The sequence below is a fragment of the Rhododendron vialii genome, chromosome 7a, assembly GCF_030253575.1.
Source record: "Rhododendron vialii isolate Sample 1 chromosome 7a, ASM3025357v1".
Taxonomy (NCBI): domain Eukaryota; kingdom Viridiplantae; phylum Streptophyta; class Magnoliopsida; order Ericales; family Ericaceae; genus Rhododendron; species Rhododendron vialii.
This window is the reverse complement of record NC_080563.1, coordinates 30,981,301-30,998,283: the sequence shown is the minus strand read 5'-3', so window position 1 is coordinate 30,998,283 and position 16,983 is coordinate 30,981,301. Positions and strand designations below refer to the sequence as shown.

At 36.3% G+C, this 16,983-nt stretch overlaps 1 protein-coding gene across 2 annotated transcripts; it reads right to left on the bottom strand.

Moving 5' to 3' along the window:
- Positions 1-482: 482 nt before the first annotated feature.
- LOC131332358 (uncharacterized protein At4g15970-like) lies at positions 483-12,206 on the bottom strand. Of its 2 annotated transcripts, none has more exons than XM_058366542.1 (4): positions 11,760-12,206; positions 7,850-8,218; positions 1,858-2,339; positions 483-847 (listed from the first exon to the last, which is right to left on the bottom strand). In XM_058366542.1, the coding sequence occupies exons 1-4, from the start codon at positions 11,988-11,990 to the stop codon at positions 823-825; spliced, it is 1,107 nt and encodes a 368-aa protein (XP_058222525.1). In that variant the 5' UTR covers positions 11,991-12,206; the 3' UTR covers positions 483-822. The 2 variants fall into 2 exon arrangements, with proteins under 2 accessions (XP_058222525.1, XP_058222526.1); XM_058366543.1 differs by having other exon boundaries at positions 7,850-8,212; positions 11,760-12,168.
- Positions 12,207-16,983: the final 4,777 nt, after the last annotated feature.

Below are 16,983 nucleotides of genomic sequence, written 5' to 3'. Positions count from 1 at the left end.
TTGTCTTTATTTAAAAAAATTAGATTTCGATCGTAACTTTTTACTTTTTAGATTCCTCTCATCATAAAGAAGCAATAATTTTCAAAAAATCGATGAAAAACAAACAAATGCAAAAATAATAATAATAATAAACAAGGACAAAAAAAAGAAAAAGAAAAGCCATTTGGCTTATTACGCCAAAAGACCCATATCAAAGGATGACTGGATGGTGTTGTATGAATGAATTACAAAGTACAAATTCAAGATACAACATCAATTGTGAGAGTTTATGAGATAATCAAATCCAACAGTTAAGCCATTACAAGAAATAAGCGCAGCATAGGGAAGAAACAAAGAATGAAAGGAAAAACCTCTCTAAAGGAAGAATACTTTCACGCAGATGAAGAGATTCGAACTCTTGACCTCCATCTGAGACATAAGAGTCCTAATCAACTGGGCTAAACCCCCATAAAGTTCATTGTAAGTGTTTTGTACACCGTGGAGAAGGAAAAAGGAAAAAATCTGCACAAGGTCATGTATGAATTACAAAGTACAAATCCGAGACATTACATCACTTGTGAGAACTCACGAGATAATCAAACCCAACAAATAAGCCAATGCAAGAAATAAGCTCAGCATAGGAAAGAAACAAAGAACGAAAGGAAAAACTTCTCTAAGGGAATAACACTCTCACACATGTGAAGAGATTCAATCTCTTAATCTTCTTGTGAAATAAAAGAGTCCTAGCCAAATGAGCTAACTCCATGTAGTTCATTGTAAGTGTTTTGTACTCCATCAATAAGTGCAGACACTTCCAAAATTGTTGCTTCCTTGTTGAATCTTCTAAGGTATATCATCATTTTTAAGGCTGGACAAAAGTACAGTAATCTAACATGTCATAATATAGTCACTTTTCACATAGTATTAAATAAACAAATTACAATTAGGATTGTGATTGTGATTGTGATTTTGGCACTCCAAAAATTGATGGAGGGGCTCCAAAACTGAATTGTGTTGATACACAAAACGACATCGTTTTGGACCCCTCCATCAATTTTTGGAGTGCTAAAATCAATTTCCTTAGAATTATTCACTTTTATCTCATTGACAGAACTAATGAGTTATATAGTCAATGACTACGAAGTATAGATTGCAAACATGGAACAATTATACAATTATACAAATATACGACATGGCAGGCAAATGTTCTAAAAGTCGCTAAGCGCTAGTCAGGAGGTCGGCCATCTTTGAGGGATTAATCTGAGAATTAATCGGTGCATATTAATTAGTAATCAATGATTAATCGTTAGTTGGACCTAATTGGGTAGGCTTACAAGCGATTAATTGCCGATTAATTTCTTGTTTTAGAACACTAGGTATATAGTATTTGCACGAAAATTGTTAACGTGATATTAGGAAATATTATATCACAATATTTTGTAGGTTCTGTTATTCATATCTCCTTGTTAGTTTATTATTCGTGTTTGTTATCTCCTGTTACTTTCTTTTTGCTTTAAAATATTATTTACAATAACTAGTATCAAAATTTAATATGTCGAATGTGATTTTGATCAGTAAACTGAAAAATCAAAAGATGGAAAGGATAATTAAGAGGTAAAAAAATCTAATGTCATCTCATTGATGCTTGTTTTCTCCTCCTCGATGTACCCTATCGGGTTTTCTTAATAAAAATTTCTTTGCAGATCAAAAAAAAATCTTCTTATATAACCCTACGTCAGGTTATTTTTTCTCCCGAGTTTTTATTTTTATTTTGATTCTTGGTACTGTCTAGCATAAATTCTTGGAAGTCTATACATGCTTCTTAATTAACTAATCGCAAACATTATGAGAAAGTATAATTTAATTATGCAATAATACCTGCATTTGTCTGGAACTGTCCAAGATGTTGGTTGTGATGCCTTTACATTATCTGGCAAGGCCAAGAATTTCCTCCAATCCTCAAGCATAGCCTTAAGATCATGGATTTTTTTATGCAAACCAACACAACAATTGGCATGCATTGTACAAACTTTGTTGAAATCATGGCTTGGCTGACAAAATCCACCAAAGTATTGTGTATCCAAGAACTTGATTGTGACTCCAATCTCGCCCAAGATTGGATCCATTTTAATCCTATTAAGCACATCTTGATCATGAAGTTGTGGATAGGTCAATCTTGAGCTGTACCAAAATTCGTAAAACTTGATTGTATGGTTGTTTGATTTTACATAGTTAAAACCCCCGTTGGGGTTATTCATCATATGTGAAGGATCTCCAAAAAAATAGTCGCATGCGATTTGGAAATCAGCGTCTGGATAAAATCGTGGAAATGGATCGCGAAACCACATTATGTCAGTATCCTGGAAGAACAAGAAAAAGAAATAGTTAAAGGGAAACAATCTTAACATGTCCAATGGATTCCTCAAACCCCTCAAATGTCAGAAAATTTAAGGGATCAGGCATGAAATAAGTCAGATCCAAATTTGAATACACCCCTCAAATTTTCTCTCTCTTTTCAAATTTTGTGAATGTCCCACACCCCTCAAATCTCAAAAGATGATTATTTTATTACTTTCTTTTAAAATGTTGTACCAACTAATATATAAAAAAGTGCTTCATTATTTATTTTATCCAATTTTTCTAAAAATATATATGTACATGCATTTTTCACTTGTACGTTTTGCAACAAAAATGTATTTTCGTCTCAAAGGCGTATCATTTTTACGTTAAGACCAATAAAACTAGAAACATATCAAATGTCATAACTCCCTTTGTCCCATTAAATATAGTCTTTTCTATTATTCACATCTCTCATAAAATTTTCTAGATTTTTTAATTTGTAGTATATTTCATATCCAATATAAATATTGTTTGGTAGATTTTACTTAACTCTACTAGAATTGTTTTTATAATCATAAAAAGACTACGAATTGCAAAATATTGCCATTTTTTAAGAGATGTGAGTATTGAAGATGGACAATTTCTGTGGGACGTACAAAGTAAAATATTATACTCCATCCGTCCCATAAAGAATTTCCACTTTCACTATTTATATCTTTCATAAATTTGTCCATATTTATCAATGTGTAATATCTTTTATGTGCAATATGGATCTTGTTAGATAGATCTTTTTTAATTTTATCAAATAAAATCGTAAAATATATTATATATTATAAATATATAATTTTTTAATTTTTTGAAATGTGTGAGTAGTGAAAATGGCAGTCTTTGTGAGATCAAGGGAGTAGTTTGAAAGGACTCATGGGGAGCACTTGTGACGACACAATTTTTTGCATTGCCTTAAAGGGTCATCATCGAGCCGGGCTGGGGCGGCCCAGCCTGCCAAGTCACTACTCAAGCTCGCCTGGAGGATCGGTTGAGCAGGTTTTTTTCTTTTTGCGGGCCAGTCGGGCTAGACTGTGTTTCTTAAGTTGAAGCCCAAGCTCGCCCACGGGCTAGCTCAATTGTCGGGCTAGCGGGCCAAAGTTCGGATGGGCTCACAGGCTGGGCCTCACAAAAAAATGTACATTATATTAGTACGATAAAAAAATGTATATAATGTTAGCACCCCAGACTCAATACAGTCATACACATTATATATTGTATGTATATATTATATATTATAGCATGGGAAATGATAATGCCAAAATCGTTTTTGTTGGTTCCAAAACTCTAGTGAACAAAGGTTTGTACTATTTGCAATGTATAAGACTTTTATGCACTGGAGTTTTGGCACCAACAAAAACGGTTTTGGCATTATCACTACCCTATAGCATTAGGAGCATAAAAAGAACTCCTTCGGCCCACAAGGCTTCTACAGCCAACCACAAATGCATAGAGCACCCCACGCACCTCACCTCTCTAGTCTTTTAAGAAGACTTTTGTTTCTTTTTCTCAATAAGTGAACTTCTTCTTTTCTTTATTCGCTTAGTGGAGCATAATAAATTAGTATAATGGGCGGGTTGTCGGGCGGGCCTCAAGGGCGAGTCAAGCAAAAATACTTAGGTCCAAGCCCGCTCATTGAAAACTACGGACTGGACTAGCCCGCCCTTGAACGGGCTCGGGCCGGATAAAAGCCAGACGGGCTTCGGGCTAAAGGATGACCCTTTGACTTCAAAGTAAATAATGCATCACAATATTACAAACGGTGGGCCTTGATTTCTAAAAATAATAAATGCAAAATGTACTAATGTCTTAAATATCTTCAAATTACATAAATCTTCTCTAATTGCTCCAACTCGGTCGCCACCAATATCGTCATTTGCCTGTAACCACAAATTATGCGAGAAGTATACAATGATTTTCCAATCTCCGAAGCATTTCCTTTATTATTCTCGTCTACTCTTTTTGATACCCTGCTTTTTATGGGTTTGAGTCATATTACTTGACTACATAAAAGTTAATCGTTGAAATTACTTGTTGAATATGATAACAAGGCTGAATGTCGCGGATTTGATTGGTCTATGTACAAGTTCACCTGAGCTCACCGAGTGAGGTCATAAGTATACAATGCTTTCCTAATCTCCGGAGCATTTCATTCATTATTGTCATCTTGTACTCTTTTTGATATCCTGCTTTTTATTGAATTCATGTTCTATTATTTGACTCTATAAAAGTTAATTGTTGATATTAATCGTTGAATATGATTACGAGGATTTGATTGTTCTATATATAAGCTTACCCGAGCTCACTGAATAATTATGAACTGAACTTAATTAGTACAGTATATTTTTATGTGGCTAGTTGTATGATTAGATCCTGGGTGGGGTTTGGCATTGTACCGAGATGATTCGAAAACGAGGTCCCATATGATTAATCTGTTATGTCGTTAATTAAGCTAATTCCTTAATTTGTTTTTATTTATTTTGAGCCATTGTTCTTCGTATTGTATACTTCTCACGTAATTTGTGGTTACACGCACAGGACGAGATTAGTGGCGGTGAGTTGGAGCAATTATAGGACACTTAAGTACTTTGAAGTTTTTTGAAGTTTTTGTACAGTTTACATGTATTTGGAAAAAGAGCATTGCTATGGGTAAAAATGGTAATGTACATACCATGCAAATTCGTATTGACGAAATTGAGCAGTTAAGTAGTTTTGTTTCTACTTGGGTTCTTCCAAGTCGGCCCAATTTTGTCTTCCTCCAGCTATTCAGACCCACCTTGTGTCAAACCCTACCTACATAAGCCCTGTTTTAAGTGATCTTTCCAAAATACCCCTACTCTCATCTTCACCCCAGTTCCTCTCAACGAACTCGCTGATGTCCCCAAAACAACAAAGCACTTCTCATTGATCTCCGGCAACCGCGAGTACTGCCCGTCATCGTCGTGGTTCAGCCCTGAGGAGACTTCGAAGTGATCGTAGTTCTCGATCCCAATTTCAGCAGCTAGAGTGTTTGCCTGAGCGAGGCCGCAATATTAGCCGATGGCGGACACAAGTACATCACCAGCTTCCGCTTCTATGTTGTCGTTCCGAACAGGTTGCTAACAGCGAGAGATTGCTCGGCGGGGACAGTGTTGCCTTCCTCTCTGGACGACTCGATCTCGAGTCCAATCGGCACGACGTTCTCCTCTCCCGGCATCCGCCGGGGTCGACACGACCAGTCCTCCGTCACCAGGGACGCCACCCCAATTCCGCCGCAAAAATGTGATTGAGGTTTTTGAGGAATTACAAGACTGAGGGGAAGTAAAGAGGGCCATTCATTATGTGGTTGAGGTTGAAGGACAGAGTCTTGATCTTGATGCGCACAACGTGTTAGATTAATGTACTGATTTGTATACGAAGATGGTTAGGTATGTAAGAATTTAGCTCCAATTTGGCTGCCTATTATTGTATACTATTTATTTTAATTACCACAATTGATTAGGAATTTTGAGAGATTAACCGATCAAGAAATATGACATTGAACGGATGAACGAAGATATTAATGAATTGTTAATTTGGGAGTGTGAATTTTATGTGATTCATACCAAGAATTCACATCTCTAAAAATTTATTGTCGATTTGTGGGGTGTGAATTCTTGTAAATAAGTGTGAATATCTGCAAAGGGATGTGAATTCTTAAATTGGATGTGAATTATGCAATGAGATGTGAATTTTGGGGGTGTGAATTCTGAAAAGAAATGCAAATTCTGAGGGTATAAATAGTTACAGGGGCAAAATAGTAAGAATATCTTTAAAAAGAGTATGGATGGAATAACACTACAAAAAATGGTTTGGATGAGATAGCAGACAAAAAATGGGATCGGCCAAGAATTTCTCTTAAAAATAAAAGACGGTTCAAATCATCTTCGTGGGACTCGAGATGGGCTGTACATGTTCATATGTACTTATAACTTTTCCGCATATGCAAACCATGTCTACAAGGGTAAATTTCACAGACCTTCTCCTAAGGTTTTTGACAAATGTAGAAACCTCCCTTTTGATTTTTGAAAATGCTCCCTTACTTTTGAAAATATTCTCTTGATTACCCCTTACTTCACAGAAATAGATGACGTCACAAATTTCTCCCCTCTAAATACAAATACCAAAATGATACACCCACCGCACACCAACCACCACTCCGTCCACCGTACGCTCGCTAAGCCTATTCCGGCCACCGGACGGCCGATCCAAACCGTTCAAAAATTCTAAAAAAAAAACCGAGTGGGTCTATGCAAGAATCAACGGCATCCAAAGTGCGTAAGTGCTCGAACCAATCTTTCATTTTTTAATGGCTCGGATCATCTAATTTTTGAAAGTTTGGATCGGGCACTTACACACGTCGGATGCCATTTATTCTTGCAAGTGCCCACTCGGTTTTTTTTTTTAGAATTTTTGGACGGTTCGGATCGGCCGTCCGGTGACCGGAGTGGGCCCGGCGAACGTGCAGTGGACGGAGCGGTGGGTGGTGGGTATATCATTGTCCATACAAATAATGCCCGAAAGTGCCTGTTAATCCAGTCGGTGCCGTTTGCTCAGTGTCAGTTGCTGTCTGCTCAGTGTCGGTAGAAGGTGGGCTCAGGTATTCTGCATTCTTATCTTGCATTTTTTTGAAATGATTTGTCACTCATTTTTTGTTAACGCCACTCTCTTGTAAGTATATTTTTGCACAAAAAATACACTTGCAGGAGAGTGACATTCACAAAAAAAAAAGTGGCAAAATTAACAGCATTTTTTTAACTATTTTGAAATTATGGTTTTTTACTACACCATGTGGTTAGTTCCTCTCTCTCTCTCTCTCTCTCTCTCGCAAGAGAGAGGTCTTGAGTTCAAACCTCATGGAAGAGGTACTTAACTCCAGTTGTAATTACTAACAACTAATTTCTAACATCCTACCGTATGACAAAAAAATTAAATTAAAAGATTATAATTAATCCAATTATCCAAGGTACTTTATTTTTCATTTCGTTAACTTCTTCAAGTAGGACATGCCATCGTCAACCAGACATATTTTTGTATGACGGTTTTTTGTTGTCTAATTTAGTTTTGACTATCTTATCAAATCCCTCTTTGGGGTGGTTTGGCATAGTTTTTTTGCATTATTTTTTTCCGTACTCTCTTTCCTATTTTTTTGAATTGTTTATTTGTCCCAGGAATAAAATATTAAAAATTTATGACCAAAAACTTTAAAGAGTTTACTAAGAGCGACAACAAAAGTAATTCCAACGGACAATTTTTCCTGGCCTCCGGTAACTGAGTGTCCTCAATGATATCGCATGTTTGAATCTGTGAGGCCAAACATTCTGAATCTTAGGATTACCGGAGGGTTTGTCCGGTCGTTAACTTCAAAATTTGAAATTAGTTGAAGTGCGCGCAAACTAACTGAAACATCTAATCATAAAAGAGAGAGAGAGAGAGAGAGAGAGAGAGAGAGAGAGAGAGAGAGTACCGTGAAAACAAAGTTGTAACCCAACTCAAGAACAGATTGGAGGAAGAGAATCCTTCTCCACATCATATCCAAGTACTCGGCAGACATGAAGACTGCCACAGCAGAGAAGTTCTTGCCGCTGGTTCTGAGGAAATAGCAATGAGGGTGCAGGCCCAAGCAACGGTTGTAGGCCTTTTGGTCCAACGCTACCACCACCAAATGATTCAGAAGCCTTTCGGTTCCATTCCCTATTTTGAAGCTCTCGAGAAACACATCAAATACTGAATTTGGAGCTGCCCATGCCTCATTCAGAGTTGTTAGTATCACTGTCTTGTCTCCCATGGCTGCCTTCTTTAAAACACCATTCAACTTGGACCGTTCTCCCTTGTCCTGAAAACGCAACAAAATTCAGAACTTCGCGTGAGTCTAGAAAAATAGATTAACTTCACTTAACTAAAATTAAACTAAATTGAGCCTTGTGTTCTAATTAATTGAGATCGGCTACATGAATCTTTATAAAAATCTAACTAGGTTTTCGTGCTGACTATCAACTATTTAACTCTCAATTTTCTAAAACGATATGATCATTAACTACAATTAAATATCATAACCCATAAACCCTTCGATTCTACCGTAATGATTAACATAGTTAGATATGAACTCGATGACAAACCGTCACTGCTTATCTAAACCTTTCTCTATTTCTTTTTCTTTATCTCGTGGTACTTGTTTGAAGAAGTTATAACACTTTTTTCCACACTTTCAAGTAGTAGCGGACCCAAATAAAATGTCCCAGATAAAATATATGTTGACCAAACTCTTCGAAACCACTACATTGAATTACTTTTATTCAGAAAATACATCATACATGGTTTAACTATTTTTTGCAAATTAATTGTGCATTTAACATTTTAGAGTTCTTGAGTGGGAGAGGATAGGAAGCAATTCATTCATGTTAGGATTTGTATTTTGTAAGCAATCGCTTGCAATCACCCAAATAATTCCTTTTCGGCTTATTAGCCTTTTGGTCCCCAAAGTATTCATAAAAACCCAATTTAGTACCCAATGTAATAGTTGGAGTGATTTCTTCCCTAGCGTTTCAATGTAGTCCTCAGTTGAACGCTGTTACAGCATACCGTCAAATTGGGATTTTATGAATACTTTGGGAACCAAAAAACTAATAAGCCATTCCTTTTCAATCAAAATTTTGATGGAAGATATATACATGGATGAGAATCATTCCTAATCCCTAAAACATTATCAAAATTATATCTATATTGTATCAAACACAACGGTTGTGCGCATAGTATTTTTTTATATTGTGTTAGTAATCAAATTGCATATCGCTCAGGAAATCATTCCCTTTAGGAAAAAGTACCACATTAACCTGTATATATATATATTTATATATAGAATTTAGTGGAAATACTTCAGAAAATCAAAGTTATTTTTCAGAAATATTTTCACATAAAATATTTTTTTAAACGGTCCTCTTCCTAAAATAAAAAGAGGGTAAGTAGAAAATAATCATCCGAATGAAATGTAGTTGTGGACCAATGGTTTGTCTTTATTCAAATTTTTTTTTGCATTTGTTAGTGTTGCGTCAAATATTTGTGGATATTGATTTTTTCGGCTAGAGGAATCGCTAAAGTCAAAAATTATGATCAAATATTAATTTTTTAAATAAACTTTTTGACTTATTTTTTTCTTTATTCAAAAAATTATGAGGTTCGATCATAATTTTGAATAAAGACAAATCTATAATAGCAAAAAGTTTGATGCAAAACGGTTAAATAAAAAAAATATAGTAAATAAAGACAAATTAATTACTCCGTAAGTCACTTTAACTTAGTGATCCAAAACCGGTGACGATCTTCATGTTCGACTGAAGCGTCAGCCAAAGATTTTTTGAAAAGTCAGCTAAACATTGGCTGCTGGCTAAATATCTCTCATGCGTTAATTTGTCATATTACTAGTAGTACTGTAGTACTATGTAGGATGATCCATCAAAGTCAAAACACATGGGGGCAGAAGCATCTATCTAGAAAACTTCTAAAGAAAAGTTCCATATCCTGACGTGTGCAGGCATTATTATTTTAAGAAATTTCTTATTGACACATCAACTGCTATTGACTACGAAACTTCTACTATTTAAATACTCCTACCATTTAAATAGCAAATTAAACCGGTTGGACCTAGCTTAGTTGGCCTAGGAAGTTGGGAGTTCGAATTCAAAGACGCCACTGATCTGCATCAACTCGAACATATAAAAAAAGTTGGAATCCGCAACCCATACATACCAAAAACACGAAACATTAGGTTAAAATTATGGAACGCGTTGTTGAGTCACTGAAAATTAATCTTTCCGAAGAAAGAAAAACAAAATGATCAAAATAAGTTGATAAAGGGGTCCTAAATTATGGGTGGTTTCCTAAATTGATTTGGATTTCCTTTTCTTTTCCTTTTTGTCTTAAATCTCCAATAAACTGATAGGATTCTTTTTTATTGTGTCCTTTGAAATTCTCACGATCCCAAAATTCATGGGATGTGTTAACGAAAATAAGTATTTTTCAAGTCGCAAGGAAAAATGATATGCACAACAAATCTCAGTGGGTATTTTCCAAAACTAATAGAATTTTCTTTATTATTGAAAGAATACTAATATTTGCTGGGTGTATAGTGAATTTTAAGTATGAAATCTTAATTTTAATTAGGTGCAATGTGTCGTTCTTAAAGCAAAGGCTTAGAGCATCTCTAGTTTTCACCCATTTTTTTTCCAAATGTGAGCCAAATTTTGGGTAAAAACCCATTTTGGATAGGCACGTCTCCAACCATATTTCTAGAATCAGAATTTTTAGTACATTAATTATTATTAATGACTTGTATTTCTATTACTACTTAGGAATTCTTCAGAATCGACGGAGTTTATTTCAAAAGGGTTGAATGACTGTTTGGCTTTTCAGAGATACCTCACACTTTCTTTGACGCCTAGTAATAATATTCGTCTCTATTTAAGTCTAAATAAATGCATGGCATACAACTACTACTACTAGGCTGCTAGAAGAAAGCGCACATGCTAGCGGTTCGAAAATTCTCAGCCATTATCAATTCCTTCGGAGTCAGTTCATACGGAGTTTGACAGAATCACGTTCTCAAAATTATTCGAGATGCGCGTAAACTGACACGAACACCTGAATTATTTAAAAAAAAAAAGGAGAGAGTATGTACTACTTGGTTCGGATTCTATCTGATGATAAGACAAGTATAAGGACCCAAAGAAAAAAAAAAGCATAAGGACCCATATTATTATTACACCATTGCTTTTAAGTTTCAAGGGGCCTGCCTTGACGCGACGTTGTAATTTCCTAAAGCCATTCATCCAAATTGCCATCCCTTCTCGTCTCCAACTGGCAGTGTCTTCTAGTCCACTAAAATGTCCATGTTGGATCCACTAATAATTTGGCGTGTATGAGTTGGGTTAGGATTGGCGGATACTGGAAAATCTAATGCGAGGGATTCAGTGAGGGCTTATATGTAAGCCTAGACATTTGCTCATATGACAGCAGGGACGGAACTAGGATGCTCAATTGGTGGAGTCAGAAATCAAGATCGATCTTGAACTATTTGCAACTTATCTTTTGATTATTAGATTCCATTCTGTTAAGGTTCTAATTTTTGAAAAATTTATTTTTCGTTTTACGAAACAGATCATTCGTCATCTTTAATTCAAAAAATAAACACTTATTTGAAAATAAGTATTTATTTATTTTAGCGGTAACGGGGGAGGAACCAAAATTTTGTGAGGTCAAAATTACAAAATCTATGTGCAAATTTTAAAAGATCATAGTGAGAAATCAAGATAGTTACGCCCTTCTACGGGAGTATCAACCGATGACATTCATGTAGAGAAAAGAGATACGAGTTAACTTACCGTCGAAGAGGAGGAGAAGTTAAAAAACGAAGAAGAAGACCACCGTGGGAAAACTTCGAAAGGATAGGCGGAACGATAAAGAACGACGAGCATCACCAAAACAACCCCCAGAAACATCGCAACCCGGGTAGCCTGCCCGAAGAAATGGCGGTGGTGGTGATTTTGGTTGCTCTTCTGGACGTTGTCCGGCTTATGGCCTTCGGGCTCAGGCGCACCGCCACCGGCTTCCATGATTTCCTGGGTATATATGAAAATCTATATGTATTCACATACGGACTTCCCAACTAATCTTACTTTTCTGTTATCCCTTGTATTTAACAGTGAAAGAAGAAAGGAACAAAGAAAGAGAGGAAGGGGGAGGGCGGGAGGGAGAGAGACAGAGCGAGGAGAGAGAGAGAGAGAGAGCAGGAAGTCAACTTAATTGGTCTTTGCATAGCAACCAATAGCACAATTGCCGTTTTACGTTATTTTGGCAGTACTAACTGGTCATAGTAATAACTAATAAAGAAAGAAAGGAAGTTTCTTTTTTCGGGGAAAAATTACCAAAAGTGGTGTTGACTAGCAATATTCACAAGATAGTGCCAAGTTTGGGAATCACCAAAACATGGTAACAACTATTATAATGACCATCACATAGTATCTATGGGCTAACCATTTTGCCCTTGTATCTTACACACTTTGCGTTTCGGACCAAGTCACTTATCATTATAGACTAAGTCAATTAAGGTTTACGATGCAAGTCATGTATAATTTCAGGCCAAGTGCTAAAATGATGTATCATTTTGAACCAAGTAACCAAATCAAATGAAGTTAACAGTGCAAGTCATGTATCTTTTCGAACCAAGTCAATTAAATTCACAGTGCAAATCATGTATATATTTCAACCAAGTACTAAAATGATGTATACAATATTTTACTTACAGTGCACTTGGTCCACAAGTGTACATGACTTGGTCCAAAATGATAAGTGACTTGCACTATAACTAATTGACTTGGTTCGGAAGCTAAGGCTTCTAAGGTGTATTAAAAGGACAAAATCGTAATCTAACATGAGCTCACCATGTGCTGGTAAATACTTTTTGGGAATGTCATAATATTGGTAATTTTGCTACTAAAGGACAATTGAAGTAATAAATAATGCTAGTCAACATCGCTTCTTGGTAATTTTCGGATAAGTAAATAAAGAAAGGAAGTTCGAAAAGGTTTACTCTTATTTATTTATTATCAAGAAAAGGTTTACTCTTATTAAATGAATAGAATTATTGATCAGGATCCCTCTTCTCACGGTGACATACTGACATGCACTTGCATGCTCTTATAATATAAGCGATCGTTTGCTTCGATGTTGGAAGAAATCTTTTTCCCTTTGTTTTTCCCGGTGTTTGGTTGTCATTTATCTTTACAATTTTGATCATTGTATTTTCAAAGTTGAGTCATCCCACACATCCAGGAGTTGTCCCAGTGGTTCAAACAGATACCCAAGCTTGAGCAAACTCCTTAAGGTCTTGGGTTCGATTTCCTACAGGGTGAGTACTTTGCAGTAAGTAGGGGACTGTGACTAGTGTGGTCGCGCTAGCTCTTCCGAAAGTTTGGAATGCACAATCAAGTCTATTTAGTGGTTTGGCTGTAGGTCTATTCTTTCGATACCAAAAAAAAAAGTTGAGTCATCCCTGGCAATGATAATAAAAAAACTGACATTCGAATAAGTTTTTCAATTCATTAATGCTTCAAGAATTTGAACTCCGCAAACAAAAGATTTTAATGATTTGGCCACAAAGTACGGTGTTACAGCCAGAGGTGAAGGCACATGCTGCTGTGTTCTTTTTAGTTTTCAAAAAGAATTTTTCAAAAGATTCTCTCTACTTCTAACATTTCTCTTTCTATCTTTTTCTACTCATTATCCGTATTATACTATTATGTTTTTATCAAAATTTGCCATTTGACCCCTTTTAAATTTTCTATCTATCTCACCTTCTCTCAAATTAGCGAATTCCCGTGTCTAAAGTCCCGTCCAAATGAAATACAGTTTCGACTTAAATAAGTTATCTACTCTACCCGTCCAATATAACTTCCTCACTCTCTGCCTCATTTAAACAAGCTCATGCCAAGGTAGAGAGAATAAATGAAAAAAGATAATAATTTACAGGTTAATTATTAACCCTCTTGAAATAATATCAATTTAAAATGGCCGAGCAAAAAAAAAATCAATTTAAAATGGAAAAACCAAAAGGTAATAAATTAGAAAGGAAAGTGTATATATTACTAGAACAGCAGGTCAAAGTATAACTTAAGGAAACATTCATCAGACGGGTACGATCTTAGCTTGAAGGCGATCAACGACTGTAAAAGTGCTCATGTTTGTATGTATAAACCAAAAACCGTTTTGTTTTATACTAAGTTGAGCCACAAAAAAAAAATCAATTTAAAATGGAAAAACCAAAAGGTAATAAATTAGAAAGGAAAGTGTATATATTACTAGAACAGCAGGTCAAAGTATAACTTAAGGAAACATTCATCAGACGGGTACGATCTTAGCTTGAAGGCGATCAACGACTGTAAAAGTGCTCATATTTGTATGTGTAAACCAAAAACCGTTTTGTTTTATACTAAGTTGAGCCACACGCACCATATGCCTTGATTGCTAGCTTAAAACACGTGCGCCGTGACCGGTCAACGAGTCTAACTCACTACAGCCTACTCATGGGTAAATTAACATTTAAATATATATAGCTGAAGCATGAATATGATATCCCCAGAGCTATGTGTAACATTATAATTAAAGATATTACAGCAATCCAACGAATATAGACTTACTAGAGCATGATTTTTACCTGACATAACCTGGCTCAACTGTCAATCAATTTAACGACGCACAATTATACTGTAGTACATAAGATTTTACTAGATCACAACAAAATTAGTGATCCATAGCAATGCCACTCCCTAGCTAACTGTACGATCATACCCCATATATAGTCTTGTTCACCTGAAATGTTATAGTATTTAGACACGGATGATGCTATGGTGTATCCGGTCATTTCGGGGACACCAAAATTTTTGGCATAACTTTACTATTAGGAGCATAACTAAAATCAATTACAAGCATAACATAACCCAAACGGGGCATAACCAAGGAAAATCCAAAAAACCAACCAAGGTGTAACTAAACCCAATCAAGGCATAACAAATAAGCTATGCCTTGCTATGGTTTTGGTTATGCCTTACTATGGTTCTGTTATGTTTGTAATGGGTTTTGGTTATACTCATAAGATTTTGTTATGCTAAAAGTTACGGTGTCCTCAAAATGACCGGGGACACCGTAATCATTCCCTTTACACAATGTCCTAATTAGCAGTAGGCAAATGTGAGTCAAAATATGCCAAATTTACTACTAATTTTCATGAAATATCGAGCCATCAGTTCCATTTCAGAAAAATTTAAAAAAATACTTCTCAAGACATAACAATGCTATCCAGCATTTTAGGATTAATTTATGTTGAAGTTATAAATTTTCTGTTGTCAAATAATGGCTCATCTAGGCCTGTTTCAAGGAATCTTATAGTATCAATTACATAAGAATCCATCAATAACTATATATTCAATGTGCAACGGCCACCAGTGAATTACAAGTCATTCCCCTAATTTTGAATAATCGGCGTGACGTTACCCGCGATCATCTGACTATAATCCCCTTATTCCTTCAGACTCGCTATTGTCATTCTCCTAGAAGATGGGGTACCATTCCAACTATGTGTCATCAATAAATATATTGTTGGGAAAATTTCGGCAATAACAGAAAATTCTAGAGAACAATTTCATTGATACTTTAACAATTACATAATCGAAGCATAATACAATAACAAAACAGAATGGAACAGTCGAGATATGAAACGATTTTTCCAAGAAAACAAACCGAGTCCTGTGTGATACCACAGTCTCCTTAAGAAAGATTCGCCGCCTACCGTCGGTGTTGTAGGTTCGTGTTCGACGTCTTCTTCCCAGGGTTGGCTCGGCTAAACCGCAAGCCGTCGGAACACCGACGTCGACCGCCTTGGCGAACTGACTACCGCCTGCCTCTCTCTCTCAAGAACGAATTTCAGAATTTGCTGGAAAGTTGTGAGTTTGCTTGTGCTCCTCCAAAACGTGGAGCCTCAATTTATAGGGTGGAGGAGGGCTGAATAACTCCTGCAATGAATTCTGCCCATTGAATTCTGAATTGATTTCTGCCATCAAGAGGGAGGAGTAATGCTGCCATCAAGGTGGAGGGGTAACGGGAGTTACGATTACACACATCAATACGTCTATTGATTGTGGTGCGTCCAGATTCAACGAACCCGGGACCGGTTGCCTCGGAAGACTCTCCAAAATCCCGGTTCCATTCACCCGAAATTCCGTAAATTTCCAACATATAGTACTTTCCAAAATAGTCCTCCTACATTAAATCCATGGTATCATTCAACGGAATGCATTTACATTAAAGCCCGATTTGCTCTAACTCTGTAGTTGTCGCTGCCTTCCTCGACGTCGCTGATGACCTCCTCTCCCTCGTCCAAACCTGGACTCCTGCCTTCGACAACAAGCCCATCGCTACCTACCTCGACTACGCCGACAACCTCCTCCAACAGTCCATGTTCTAGAGAGAGAGAGAGAGAGAGAGAGAGAGAGAGGGGTGGTGTTTGGTGGTGGTCGGATGGGGAGTGGATACTGGCATCCATGGCTTTCAAAACAGAGAGAGAGAGAGAGAGAGAGAGAGAGAGAGAGAGAGAGAGGGAGGGTTTGGTGGTGGTCAGAGTGGTTACTAGCATCCATGGCTTTTAGTTTTGTGCAGAGTGCATAAGTGTGTTTTAGGGGTACCTTTGTCCACTAATTTAAATGGAGTGGACCTTAACCCTTACAAAAGTGTAAAAGTGGAAAATTATTCTCCCCCTTTTTTTCAATTACTCATGCACTTTTTTTTGTGTTTGGAACTGATGAAAAATGAGAGAAGAAAAATTGGTGGAAATTTTTACTGTGCACAAAACTTTAAATATATTACTATTATATCTCTCATCTTTTTCTCCAAACCAATCCATGGAAGAGAAATTTTTTAAAGTTTGCTCTCTTTCCTTTTCTTTTTCTTAAGTTTCTATAAATAAAGCCTTCATCTCCTGGAATATTTCTAGATATTAACATGTTCAGTTTGGAATGAAAGATGAAAGATAATACACAGAGTATATTTAAGTTT

What these genes read in the sequence shown, in the direction of transcription:
- LOC131332358 (XM_058366542.1), bottom strand. Translation starts at nt 11,990, where the DNA reads ATGGAAGCCGGTGGCGGTGCGCCTGAGCCCGAAGGCCATAAGCCGGAC. An exon ending in GTTACAACTTTGTTTTCACG is followed by an intron (nt 2,340 to 7,849) that starts GTACTCTCTCTC and finishes TTGTTCTTCCAG; the next exon opens with GATACTGACATAATGTGGTT. An exon ending in ACAGTTCCAGACAAATGCAG is followed by an intron (nt 848 to 1,857) that starts GTATTATTGCAT and finishes ACTTTTGTCCAG; the next exon opens with CCTTAAAAATGATGATATAC.